Source organism: Clupea harengus, chromosome 17, assembly GCF_900700415.2.
Source record: "Clupea harengus chromosome 17, Ch_v2.0.2, whole genome shotgun sequence".
In the NCBI taxonomy this organism is placed as follows: Eukaryota; Metazoa; Chordata; class Actinopteri; order Clupeiformes; family Clupeidae; genus Clupea; species Clupea harengus.
Genome location: NC_045168.1, coordinates 9,006,699 through 9,021,445, shown reverse-complemented (window position 1 = coordinate 9,021,445; position 14,747 = coordinate 9,006,699). Strand labels below are relative to the sequence as shown.

General features: G+C 43.3%; 1 protein-coding gene across 1 annotated transcript; it reads right to left on the bottom strand.

Annotated features, from left to right (window-relative positions):
- Positions 1-6,975: 6,975 nt before the first annotated feature.
- On the bottom strand, positions 6,976-14,505 carry insig1 (insulin induced gene 1). Its single transcript, XM_012815201.3, has 6 exons — positions 14,129-14,505; positions 13,562-13,901; positions 12,403-12,527; positions 11,603-11,769; positions 10,560-10,659; positions 6,976-8,988 (listed from the first exon to the last, which is right to left on the bottom strand). Exons 2-6 carry the CDS (start codon positions 13,893-13,895, stop codon positions 8,959-8,961), a joined length of 756 nt encoding a protein of 251 aa, XP_012670655.1. The 5' UTR covers positions 13,896-13,901; positions 14,129-14,505; the 3' UTR covers positions 6,976-8,958.
- Positions 14,506-14,747: the final 242 nt, after the last annotated feature.

Sequence of the window (14,747 nt, the reverse complement as noted above, 5' to 3'; positions counted from 1 at the left end):
TTTAGGCTACTACGCACTCATAAATGCTGGGGAACACAAGCTGTGTTCACTCACCGAATTACTCAACAGCGTTTAGGCAGAATACACAAGTTGTGACAGTGAATGAGGAATTCCTGGTTTGTTATCTGGGGTGATGGTGATCAGCTTGGTTGGCATGTGCAGGACGGTATAATTCGCTCTTGCCCTCTCCAAAGTTCTTCAAGACACGCCAACTAAAAAGACTCTTGCCTCTTGATACATTTATTTCGTTCGGATGCAAAAAAAAACAAAAAAAAACATGTTGTGCTTTGAGGTTTTGTCTTCATCTTTTAGCTCTCTTTGTCATACAGTCATTTTCACATCTAACGCCACACACACGCTCGCAGACATAGACACACACAAACATACGCACACTCACACACACACGCACGCACACACACACACACACACACACACACACACACACACACACACACACACACACACACACACACATACACACACACACACATACACACAAAGCTCCTTGTCTTTTTGTAATCTCAGTTACAGACACTGAAATGTCAGGCGTGAGTCCAATAAGTCAGGGTAATTGCTATTCTGCCTCCTCACTCGTTCGGCTGAATCATATTCCATTAGAGAAGCCATGGGTGGCCCGCAACAAGGGCCAAAGAGCAATTTAAATTCTCAACGCTTGTTAACCAGTAGATTTATTTGGGCCTCATTTCCATAAAAACACATGGAAATATTCCCTCATGGACAGAGAGATGCCTCCCTCTCTTGTTTTGGCCCTAAAAAACCTAACATAGTAATACAGCTCGTAAGAATGGTAGTTTTACACGGATCTTCCTGACTGTCTTCTGCAAATATCCTGTCACCTTCACCTGCCATAGGTGAACCCACAAAGATGACGCCCCTCCTCTATCCTCCTCGGGCTACTGCTCTGCATACCTCTCCTACGTTGCCGTGGAGACAACGTGCTCCCATGCAGACTCTTTTATTGGTACCCATGTTTCCTGCAGACATGTTGCCTCTTGGTGTGAACACACATGTAGCGATGGAGAGAGGAAGGGCGTCAGACGGCAGACAAAGGCCTGCATGGGAAGAAGTGCTCCGGTCCATGTTTGACGGCTGGCCTTTTCACGCTGTCTGTCAGCGGGTGTTGGTTCACTCAGACCACCAGGGGTCCTCAACTGACCTGTCAAACCGGAGGAGCCAGGAGGAGAGAGGGTGCCACCTAGTGGCAGTGTGAGCAAAGCCTTTTTGTTCTCTTTGTTGCAGTAGTTTGAGGTCAGTGTTGGAGGTGCTGCTGACATAGAATGTCATGTCAAAATGTAACATCTGAATAAGGACACTTACCCTCTCTCTCTCTCTCTCTCTCTCTCTCTCTCTCTCTCTGCCTCCTCCCCACAATGAATTCCACAATGCAGGTTAACAGCATGAAGTAATAAACTTTCATTAACACCTTTCACATTTTAATGAACAATGTGAGGTTCCAGTATGATATTAGATGGAAGCACTGGGAATGGATTGAAAGTGAGTAACAATTCAATTCATTTCAATTCAATTCAATTCAATTTTATTTATATAGCGCCATAACAATACAATTGTCTCTAGGCGCTTTACAGAGCTCAGAGCCTGAACCCCCTTAGTGCAAGCACAATGGCAACACGGGCAATACAAAACTTGTAACAGACATGGGCAGAGATAGACTCACCTATTTGCCTGTGCAGCAGCTACCAAGCCTCCCTGATTCCAAACAGAAAGCCCCAGATGTGGGAATGGCCCATAACAGAAACGACCCCTTACCTCCCCACATATTCATACTGTCTACCCCCGAAATGCAAGGCCTGCAAGACCACTGCAATCAGCATTAATTCCAAAAAAATCACTGTCAAATTTCAAATACATACTGAAAGGTCAGCATATAATACATTCATGTTTTGTCCACACACACACACTGCTATCTTTCCACAGTAATCTTACCTAAGACAACAATAAACTAGGTACACAGAGAAAGACAATTCAATATGATCATGTATTCCACTGGTTATCTTACAAATTCACATATACAATTTCTTTCCTGGTACACTCTAATAAGTTTAGAAAACTGTAAGAAGAGACGCCATAGGAGCCTTGTGTATTTGGTTACAGAGGCCCTGTGTCTGTGTGTATGCCAGGTTTAGACTGGTGGGAGGGCATTAAGGGGTGTTTCTGACTAATGTTTTCTCGTAAACCTATCCCCCCGTCTGTCTCTCTGGGCCTCCCATCAAACACAGTCGGCAGGCACTGTGCCAGGAGAGCTTGAACCAAACCCTCTCCACTTCCTGGTGAGATAAAAGTCTGAATGAGCCAAAATGGTGGCGCCTGGCCCAGTTCTTGCCAGTCTGAACCAAGATGGCCACTTGTACACTTGGAAATGGATATCCCTGACTGAGAGACGGAGGGAGGAGCCAAAGTCCTGTTTTTTGGACAGAAAAGGGGATCTAATGGAAGTCTGCTGAGGCTCTGAGTCAATTATTCAGCCCAGAAGTGAGAGAGGAGAGGAGGAGGAGGATCTGGAGAGTGGGGTATTGACTTGTGAGATAATCTCTGGTCTGTCAGCAGCAGCCAGTGCCCTGAGACTGTGCTGAGTCCAGACAGGAGGAAAAAAATTGGCTGCGATCCTAGACATCCTTTCAGAGCGAAAGGTTAACTGTCAATCCCCTGCTGCAGCAGGTATAAATAGCACTTTCCTCTCCAGATGGCTGTCGAGAAGGGGATTTGGGTGCGAGTCTGTGTGGATGCTCACTTGTGTTTGTGTCTTTGTATGTGTCTGTGTGCTCGAGTGTAGAGGCTTTCATGTGTGTAAAGATGTGTGTGAAGGTAATGGCTGATGTGTGTTGAATTTTAGCATGTGAGTGTACACATGTTTCACTAGGCTTAGTTCAGATAAGGTCAGGTAGGGTAGGTTACTATAGGGTTTTTGGCCCATAGCAGAGATATGAATTGTCACCATGAAATAACATCAGCTCAATCATTTACATTAAACCATGACAAGAAGTTGTACCAAAATAATATTAAGACACTAAAATACTGTCATGCTGAGATTAAATGGGTTAAAATGTTCTCTTTCATTTTTGTTGGCAACTATAATGCCTGAATGTGATGTATGCAATTGTTGCCTTTCTCTATTTCAGCCCTTTCATTTTTGCTTCCTTGACCTAAAGATCAGACAGATCTGTTGGTAACTACTGTCAGAACCATGAACACAGAACATGAAGCGGCTTTTAGCTGCTATGCTGCTCAGCTTCCCGATGATATTAAACGTACTACAACTGTAGCCAGCTTCAAACCTAGACACAAAACCTAACTGTTCTCCAATGCTTTTGATACACTGATTTTAATACACTCCCCCCCCCCCCCTTTGTGCACCGCTGATCTTATGCACTCTTACCTTTTTAATCTTTTAATGTTCCATTAACTGTTTTCTGTAAACCTCACCTTCATTTAATCTGCCTGTTTTCTTTCTAAAGCTCTTTGAATTACAAATGTGTATGACTAGTGCTATTTGAATAAACTTGCCAGATTTCCTGGTATTGCCTATGCCGTTTCCCAGCACAGAGACAATACTTAATCACATTCTGACTTACTGAATCAACATTTCAACTAACAACGATGTCATGTTGGACATTCTGCATATGACTTACTTGAGGGTTGCTCAAGTAGGAGCCGTAGCCTACTTAGGAAACAAATAAGGTGATTCAAAGATCTTTGCTTGAGGCACACCGAAGCTGTCAAAAAATGGGATAATCCTGATAGTGTGTGAGTTGATAAGGGAAACAATAGCTTTTTCTTTATATCATGACGTTGCCATCTGATGCATTTTTTTTGTGAGAGTTGAATTCCTCTGGGGATCAATAACGTGTCTGTTTTGGGAATGTGGGTTGATCTGACGGCTGGATTTCCACAGATAGAGGGAGACAAAGGAGCAGACTGAGAAATGGTCCAAATGTGTACAAATGCCATCCCGCCCCTCACTGCCCCGGTTAGCCAATGGGAGACGTGAATGTGGCCCAAGCAGAGCTGGCCTTCAAAATCTGCCGTACACCAGACAGCTCGGACGAGCTTGACTTGACTCGAATCCTATGACGAAAGATGTGGTTTAAAGCTTTAAAGATCGTTTAGCTCAGCTTGCAGTAACTTCTAAACCTCATTGCTTTTTAAATGTGACTGATCATTATTCGTCAGGTTTCACCAGTTGTTTACTTACTGCAGAATATTATTTATTGTAGCCTACAACAGGTAGGTCCGGTCGAACAATGTATTAATTGGACAATGTGCATTCCATGAGTGGCACAACCACAGCCATGAAGAGATGGCTATCTATAGAGTTTTGCAGGCAGCGATACCATAACGTTTAATTTAACAGTTATCAAGTGAGTAAAGGGAGCAAATGGAGTAAGGGAATGACAAATTAACATGTGACGAAGAAGTCAATTGAGTGTACAAAATAATGTGCGCTAACATCCTCTTTCTCTCAACTTGGCTGCAGACTGGTTGCCTGGCAACGCGTGACGCCGAAAACTCAGTCTGGAACTATTTTAGGCAGCTGAGAACGAATGGAAAAAAACCCCGAAAGAAAATCGATCAGGGGCCCAGCTAACAAAGGACGTCCTGGCGACGTTCGGTGACGTTCCTATTTGGTCCCCTATAGGTTATACCGTGACGTTATCCTTAGGACGTCCTTAGGACGTTGTTTGGACGTTATTAAAGTTCCTAAAGGCCCCGTCACACCATGACGTTCTGGTCAACGTTCTGTGAACTTTCTAATCGTTCAATTTCGAGCGTTCTAGGGCGATGTGGACACATCTGGCGTGTTACTAACAAAAGAATAGCGTAGGACTGACACATGACTAGCGTGGGACTGACGCATGAGGAGTGTGTAACACCGACCAAGTGACGTGTCACTGGTCCGCGACAAACGTGTGCTGACGTGTCACTCCAGCGCGACAAACGATAAGTCAACATTGGAAGAGCGTGTTAAAGGTGTAATTAACGTGTGAATAATGACAGAAAAGCGTTTTGCGGCGTGTGGGTTTTATGGTCAAACGGGTATAAAACGCTGGAAAATCATAGTGGATTCAGTTGATCTGAACAGTGAACATCATGCCTTCACGAAAAGGTGTGAGGGGGGCTTCTGCTACTAGCGCTGCTGAAAGTAAGAAGAATACAAAGCCTCTTTCACTAGCAATGTCTTCGGACGAAGATTTACTGTTATTATTACTGTGATTTACGAAATAACGGGCGTTATTCCTGGGGTTTTATGTTATTAAAATAAATGATTTAAATTTGACACTGAATTTGTGTTTCTCAATGTTTATTATTAGAAAACATCAACACATCCACACACATTGTCCATGTCACAAGAGTCTTCATATCATATCCATCTGCCATGGAACAGCACCAGCTATAACAGTGCTCAGCTATGTTCAAGTTCAGTACATCTACTTCATGCTGGCTCAAGCAAGCAAATACCCTCCACTCCGCTTTTCGCTAGATTATGCAATGACCTTGCATGACATGATAGCATTGGATATGTAGATGTATAGTGCACAGAATGACGTTTGCAATGATGTAAGTTGCGTTTGTTGATCACGTATGGTTAATAACATATTAATTGTATGTAAGATCTTCCCTTGGTGAAAAAACTTTCGCCAATATCTTCCTACGAGAGATGGGTTAGGTGCTCAAATTTCCCTCGATCAAAGAGGACGTTAGTAGGCATGTCCAAACTAAAAATCACGTCTCAGGATTGCTGCGCACATAAGTTATTTCGGGTGCATCAACTGTAGGTACTCAGTCTACCCTACCCAACGACTGACTACGATAGCCAAACGCGTGCAAAGTTAATAAAAACGTTCCACGAAAGTTCTCCAGCGTTTAAATTAAACGTTGATGAACGCTGATCTCCATGAGAACTTTTGTGCATGTTCAAAACTTTTTTTTTGGACCAGCGTTCTCCTCCGATCACCGACGATTACCGACGATTACAGCGTTCACCAGCTTTCACACAAAGCTCTTCTGGCGCAATACCAGCGACCATGGACGATTACCAACATTTCCTCTAACATCATATAACGTTGACCAGAACGTCATGGTGTGACGGGGCCTTAAAATGTCACAATTGAGTCAGTTATAGACATTTAATTTTAAACGTTCAGGGGACCTTCCAGGAACGTCCCTGGTTGGTTATGATATGACATTATGTTAAAAACTTTCGGGGGACATTCGGGACGTTCCAGGAACGTCCCTGGTTGGTTATGATATGACATTATGTTAAAAACTTTCGGGGGACATTCGGGACGTTCCAGGAACGTCCCTGGTTGGTTATGATATGACATTATGTTAAAAACTTTCGGAGGGTTCCAGAAACGTCCGTTGGTCATAACTTCCCTGTCAACGCTCGTGAACATAGACATGTGTCTATGCTCGTGAACCCTGTTGTTGAGTGAAGACGTCGTTGAGGTATTCCACGTTATCCGAATTACAGCAGTGGGGGTATCCTTTACCAACTCCATTGTCACTCGTGGTACATTGCTTACACTTCTAAGACATTACTGTAAGAGTGAGTTGGAAAGAGAGTTTTTTTTTTAGTACGCCTTGACGAATGTATTAGGCTACCTAACGTGTCTGTTTTGTGTCTGTATTGATCTGTACAGTAGAACATTGGTGTGAAGGTATCTGGATCAGCAGACAGCCAACTTAAACAGTTTGTAACTGTCCAACCAGTCTGTATAGTTGGACGTAAACATGCCACACCAGCTTTAGGTCAATGTACAAGTAAACAAAATGCTTCTAAGGTTTTGACTACCTCTGGAGAGGAAACATACATTTTTTCTCCCTTGTGAAAACACAGAAAGAGGAGTGTGTAACTCATATTTGTGTATGTATTCATCTTTGTGTATGAATATATAGCGTACGACCACGCTGAAGGCCGACAAGAAACGGACACCATTTTTAAATGTATTACTTTTTTATTTTTTATATTTATATACTTTTTTCACTTGAAGTCCAAGATAGTAGAAATAATGCTCAAACTGAAATGTCCCAGGCACACACACACTCACACACACTAACACTTAACGCTTAAAAACACCAGGTGTGTCACCACCTCAAAATAAAGCTTTCATTCTACCTGCCCTTTACAACTCCTGAACAGAGATTCAAACAGTTAAATAGAGTAACACATGAATCTCGAACCACTTATTTTCCTCTTTACATTTTTTAAACACTTTTAACATGTTCCCTCCAGCCCTTTCAAAACACAGCACACTTAAATGATTTATGTGGCCAGAAATACCGTTAAGATGTGTTCCCCAACTCCACTAATGAATCTAAAGTACAACCTGATACACTATAGTTTTCTTTTTGACAGTGAGGATGGTCATTGGTATACATGAAGAATAATAAAATCTTTATTTGTGACTCTTAAAAGGCAAGTAATCTCTTGTTGTTTTGTTTTACACCTTCAGATTAACCACACACTACATCACTACTATTATTGCTTTGTTGTTTTCCACACTGCATATGAGTCTCACTGTGTTTTTAACATCAAAAATAATAAATAGAAAACGAATACCAGGCTCATACATTGGATTGCACTTCATTTGTTTAGACCCCAAACCCCCTACTAAAAACTAGGCCTGTAGCACAGTAATACCTTTCTGATTAAATGGAAAAGTGATTACATGTGTGAGCAAAAAAACAACAACAAATTAAGTACAAAAGAAAGAGAGAAATAATAACAATGGAATAGTAACAAAAGCACTCAATTCTATCATACAAGGCAATCACAGATTGCAAATCGTCGAGGCTGCTGAAAAAAAAAATGCCCGTAGGTTCTTCAAATTACGACAAAGTGTGTTTTCAAATGTTCATTGATTGCTAGTCTGGACGTAATGAACAATTTTGTGCGAGTAAAACTGATTTCCCCCCCCCAGCGGACAGGAGAGAGAGCAGATTAACTTTGGCACCTTTCCTTTAGGTGCAAAGGAGGAGGAGGGGAATTTGCACCGGCATATAGCTGTCTTGTGCCATTGCTGGGTCACCTGCAGTGGCAGACCTAGTGAAGGCTGTCCCCAACACATAGCCCCCACGCCCCGCCTTCTGTGTTCCTTCACATTGGCACGAATAAACTTCAGTTTGGAAATACTTCTGGTTCAAGCTGTACTTTTGCCTTTTACGTCTGTGTTTCTTTCAAGGAAAACACACACACAACTAAACCACTCAAAAATCAGACATTTTCTTTCACAGCCCTGAAATGTTTCCCTTTCATTTTAGCATCCAGCAGGAAAGTAAAACAGTAACAAAAGAAAAAACACACACAACTCCAACTGTAGCACCACCACCCTTGTTTCCGCGTACTTTTAAGAACCAGTCAACCTAACTGCCTTTTTTTTTGTCTAACATCCTGACGTTTTTAATCTCTCACAGCAAAGTGGGACCCACAGAGTCTCCAGCCATGAGCAACCAGCGTCCAGCCCCCTTAGCGTCCAGCCCCCTTACCAGAGATATGACAGCTACGAGTTGAGTGTGTGTGCATGCTTGCGTGTTAGGGAGGCGGGGAACAATGAAGATGGTGGTTGTGGGGAGGTCACAGGGGATCATTTTGGCCACACGGAGGTGCAGGGCAGGGCATGGCACTGTGGGTCAGTTCTGTGTGCTACCCTCCTCAGTCAATGTCTGTCTTTCTCTTTTTCCTTTTCATACTTTTCTCTGAACAACAATGAAGAAGAAGAAGGAAAAAAAAATTAAAATCAGGAGTACAAACGAGATGAGGGGTCTCTCCGAGGATTGAAGTGCATCCCACTCGGGCTCTGGAACAGTCCCGACATTTCGAGGTGTTGGGAGGGTGGGCGACCGGATTCCCCCAGGTTGGCGCCCCCCCCCTCAGCCCGTTTCTCTGCGCCCTTTGACCTTTAAAGTTGGTCTTGCTGCCTAGTCGTTATGAGGTTTCTCTGGGGCTCCCTGCAAGGCCAAAAAGAGAACACCACTATAAGACGAGCTCATCTTAAGACATCAGCATAAACCCACAGACGACTCCAGAACCTGCTGAGCAATCTTTCTTCGCCTTCACATAGCAGACTGCTGGGTGCCTTTGCCTCCTATATACAGTATGTGTATGGACAGTTATAAAAAGCGCAGCTGACTTAAGTCAGACAGTTAAATACGATATCAAGCGACAACCTAAAGGGAATGTCTGCCCTTCTCCTCTCTCAAAAGGGGTAACAGAACGCTGGTTGGTTGAATCCTGTTCCCTAACAGCATACGGTAGGATTGAAATTTGGAATTGGTATCAGTTCTGCCAATGCAGGGGAAAAGTATAATCACCATTTCCTCACTCAAATAAGTAATGAATAAAATAAGTAATTGTTTATATGTCCTCAACAGAAGTAAGCAAGGTCTTCATACACCCTGTAGTTCCTCCTTTGCAAGCAGATCACCAGCAACCCAGTTAAATCCTAAAAGCATTCTTTCGAATGTACCTGAAGGCTGGGTAACCAGGGAGTCACAAGTTGCCTTTGGTGACTTGAAACCAAGTAGGCATATGGAAAATACCCTTTAATTTCTCAAAAAGGAATTATTGGATAGGTTCTGGTCACTTCCACAACTGACTCCCTACTATATGAACCTGACCCCCAAGAACTAACCGCCAGGAACAGTAGCTATCCATTGGCCAGCTGAGGGGAGCTTTGCTCAGTGCAGCATTCAAAGGGATTTCAGAGCCACAACAAGTTGGACGGAGGGAGGGGAAAAACCCACAAGTATCGTCCCCCTTGGTCAGGGAGCAGTGGCCTGTGCCAGTGATAAACTGCACAACAGACGCGGGGGCAATGATGGCATGAATGGTAAACAAAGCAGCCGTTGGCTAGGTCTGGGAATATTAGCATGAAAAACAACACGCGTAATCTGCTTTCATGCTCCCTTATTGGAGCTGTGAACAGGGGCAGCACAGGACCTAGATTCCACGGGAGACGAAAGGCGAGACATGACTCACGCTCAGATTAAGTTGTTTTTCTGTTTGTTTACTTGTGCTTTTTTTCTCTCTCTTGGCTAAGATATGAGGGGGGCTCTGGGTTCCGTGAGAATTAACAATGAACTAATTTTTGTGATATCGCCTCCTTGAGAATTCAGCTTGGAAATAATTACACACAATTTAAGCCGTCCAAAAAAAAAGGGGGGGGGGGGGGATGGGGAGAGTGTGACAGGCACCCCCCCCGTTTGAAGTTTCTTCCCCCTTATTCAGTTTTGTGTAAAAAAAAAAAGAACGTCTCTGTCGGAAGAAGACTACACTTTCCATGCTAAAATTAGTTTGTGAAGACCAAAGAAATCAATTTAACCAAAAAAAAGTGCTAATGTATTGTCTTCCTGTTTGCAGTGTTAAATTAGTCACTGAGACGGTCGCTGAAGCACACACTTTCTCAGCTATTAAAGCGTCACATCTCCATCTGAATCAACTGAGAGTCCCTAATGAGCCACAGCTAAGTGTGAAAGGCTTCCTATGCTGGTAATGAGAGTATGAGAGAAGCAGGCCTCACCATAGCCAGCTGCCGACCAATGTTTCCCACAGTCACGCCCCCGGAGAAGAATATACAAGGCAGCCACGAGCGAACGTACAAGAAGTCTGGAGAAGTGTACCTGAGAGAGAGCAAGGGCAGGGGAAAAAACATGATATTAAGTAAGACATGTCCACGTCATTATAAAACCTCTCTTCTATTTCTTTCAGTGGAGGGAAAAAAACACTGGGGCTGAGCGAGGGATAGGGGAACAGAGAAAAAAAACAAAAAAAAAAACATGAACTGATCTAAAAAGACAGATCAATAGCAGGAGGAAGCATTAAAGATTAATGCTGGCAATACAAGGATTTCCCCCTCATCTCTCATACGCTCTCATTATTCTCTTGATTTTTTCACCTCCCTCCTTCCACACAGAGAGAGAGAGAGAGAGAGAGAGAGAGAGAGAGAGAGAGAGAGAGAGATCTTTTCAGTTCTGCTCTTTATGTGCTGGCTTATCCAAGCTCCGGGATCCTGCTGCACCCCAGGATGTTCTTGAGCAGGCCAATGTGTGACAGGTTGGAAGCTGGTAATTGGTATTCTCATTCTCTCTCTCTCTCTCTCTCTTTTCATTCTCTCTCCCTCCCCTCCCCCCTATCATCCCCAACTCTACTCTGCTCACACACATCTGGGACTCCCAACAGGGAAAACAAGCGCATTCATTTTCAGGTTCTCTTGTGCCTAGGCAGCCCTTTAAGGAGTCTAGCCAAAAGGGACAAAATGAAGCTGGGCTCCTACTGTCGTCACTCTATACTAATTTAAGCAGACACCGCTAACAGTATTAAACTGTTCTACCATGGACCCTTATTCCAGCCTAATGCAGAAAAAAAACATCATAGTATTTACTTTTGTTGCTGTGGTGTGGACAGGATTTTTGTGATGTTTACTCTGGATTTACATACTCAAATAAAATAAATATTTGCCTGAACTAGCACAGCCTTCCTTTCCAACCCACACACACAAGCGTCACCATCATTAGCAACAACACACGTCTTGTTGATGAGGGCTGATGCCATGTGGACACTCACTGATAGACACCGTTGTAGACCAGTAGCTGCGTGATGAGCGTGGCCAGCAGGGCTGTGGTGAGGCCAAGGCCAAAGCCACTCCTGGAGCGGTCAAACGTCCACCACAGGCCCAGCGACAGCGCTGCAAGGGTCAGGGAGAGCTGCACGTTATTAGCAAAGTCCAGTTTCTGAAGGATGGGTTAAGGGAAATGGGATGCAATAGACACTGATGACACCTCGATAAAAATGTAGACATGGAGAGCATAAGTAGATATTTATGATCTACTAGTTGACTGGCGGCTTGATGTGAATGCATGTTTTTGGATATGTGTCACTTTGGGATGTCAAATAATTTGACCGCCTCAGATATGTGCTGGAGCCCTTGCCATATTTTGCAGTTGTGCCTTGACTACTGAAAATCTGCAAGACAGATGACACTTTAAAGGCTAGAAAGCTGCACCTGGCAGTGAAAGGCCCCTCACTTATAAACCACTTTGGTCCATAACTTGTTCATACTTAGCCATGCAATAAGCAATGTTAATTAAAAGATCATGGCTGTAAGGAGTTCCAATCGGTGACAAAGCGTTACATTCTAATTTAATTACATTACTGCAAGTTTAGCAATACTGAAAATCGTGATTTAGGCTAGAACTTAAGACTAATGTTAGGTCAAATCAACCTAAAACTGCCTAATGAAACCTTCATAAAAAGTGATACCATTGCTATATAGAAAGGAATGTGTATAATGTATGTGACAGTTCAACAAAATGTGATCTGTTTTCTGCTTGAGGATCTACAAGGGACAGTTAGAGAAAGGATACAGCACTGGCATGGTTGATTCCCACAAACACAGCGATGCAGCGCATCACACTGGCCCACTCCCTCTTAAACTTGTGTGGCTCCCCAAGATGGCTGTCCAAACAGGGGTAGAGCAGGCCAACCACAGCTGGAGTACAAAAAGAAAATGCATACATGAAAAAAATGCACACAACATTCATTAGTTAATAATATTGACATGTCATTAAGTACAAAACGATTCTATGGATCTATAATTGACTTCACCTTTTCAGTTTAAGTGCTAAGACATTTTTCACCTTATTTATGCAAGCTACTAATGATCTATGAAGAATTCTAATAGTAGCACACATTTCCAAGTAGGGCCAATTATTCTGTTAAACAAAATAAAAGAGCCTGCTATACAATTAACCTTCAGCCTAAGTTCTGTAATAAAACACTTGTATAACATGTTAATGCAGATGAATTCATCGAGGAAGTTTGTTTAATTTTTCAGTAGTGTTGGCCTGAAGTTATGCATTCCTTTTCTACTTTCGTTTCATAGACAAAGCGAACTGTGGCTCGCACATGACGCTATCGCTCTGAGGAATGCGGGGGGAAGGGAGAACAGCATATTTATTTATTTATTTATTTCCAAAGCACACAACTTCCGTGTTTCTCTTTTTCGGCAAGTGGCATGTTCGACGCGAGAGCCAATAACGTGCCTCTTTCGCATCTCACCCGTTCTACAGAAGCCAATGAGAGATGAACACACCCAAAATGACCCTGCATGCCAGGCTGTTTCCAGGGCAGCGTATAAAATTGACGCTAGAACTAGCTAGCTACTATCCAGTGAAACAAAACAAGACACCCCTTTTTAGTGGACTTTGAGACTCATTACATAATGCACTGGGCAACAACAAACGGACCACACACGAATTATTCCAGATAGCTGATTAGCGAGCTAATGATGGAACAAAGTGTGCGGAAGTTTGCCTGATAGCTAGCGTTAACTATGGCCGCCTGACTCCGCAAAAGGCATCGCCTAACGTCAACGTTACTCCCTCCTACCTTCCCTTTTTCACTAACGACAAACATCCTTTGTCTGAGCCCGACACTTATAGGTTGACAATAATACTCAATAACCTCACACAAAATAATTGGTCATTAACTTAAAACGAGTTTGAAAAACAGCATTTGCCTTACCTGCTGCTGTTCCACAACTGGGTGGAATCCACCAGGCAGACGAGAACAAAGTTGCTATCACTTCCTCAGGGAACAACGTGACATTTCTTTGTATTTGTAGCAAATTTAGCACCAATGCGAGAAACACTCCGATGGTGAACAGCACGAGCCCCCGCCGTATTAAGTTAGCGGACCGGATGCTGTGAAGTGACCCATATGCATGCCGCATTACTGAGGTTATGATGGACATCATTTCTTCTGCTTTAGATGAAACCCAACTGGCACTCGACAGATCTTTAGCTTTCATCCGTGATGAACAGGAGCAACTCCAACAGTGTCCTTCAAGTCTTGGCATTTGGCACTTCAGAGGGAAAACAAACAGCAGGCATTTGTTATAACATAAGATTTCAAATGAATACCATCATTTCATTTCCTCGGCTAGCAAAATTATCATGTTAGGTAGTTAGCCAATTACACAGCAAACAGCTAACGTTAATGTTACGAGGTTTTTGACACTGATAATCCTTCATGGTCCTTGTGGAGGATTAGGCCGAGAGCACCATCTTCGCTAATGTTAACGTTACCTACCTTGATCGCCAGACAACTGCGTCCTCACTGTCTGCAGCGATTCAGACGCGACTGTGGCTTGCACTACAGCACCTGAAAATGTTTTCAGCTGTGACCACCGTTTGCGCTAAGAATCTGTCATCGGTCTGTTCGGTCACATCATCGTTTTGATGCGTTACGAAAGGAAAAAAAGCTGTTGGCTGTTTCATTCCTTAGCACAAAGCTCATCTCACGGGCGTGCTTCCTCTGCAGAAAACAAGCGCGCTGGTGTCTGGTGAGTTGAGCTAGCCAATGACAAAGCGGCGGGCGATATGACGCGACACACACCACCTCCCACACGTCCACGTTCACAAGTCTTCACTGCTGTGTGTGCTCGCGCAGGATCAACGCAACTTTGTTGTTGCTGCGGTGGCACTTATGAAACTTTTAAAACAAAAGTAAAAGGGCACTTGAAATAAGTGTCCAGAGTGGGATAACCAGGCTCTAACCATTAGTACTTTCTCGTCATACCAATCTTAACAGTTTGTGTAGAGCTCAACTCAATAGTCCCACCTCCAGTATTTATAGTAGACATATCATCAGGGTAAGTAATTAGCCTACTTGGAAACTTTTTTAGAACCTCTACTTTCAGTGGAAGTTT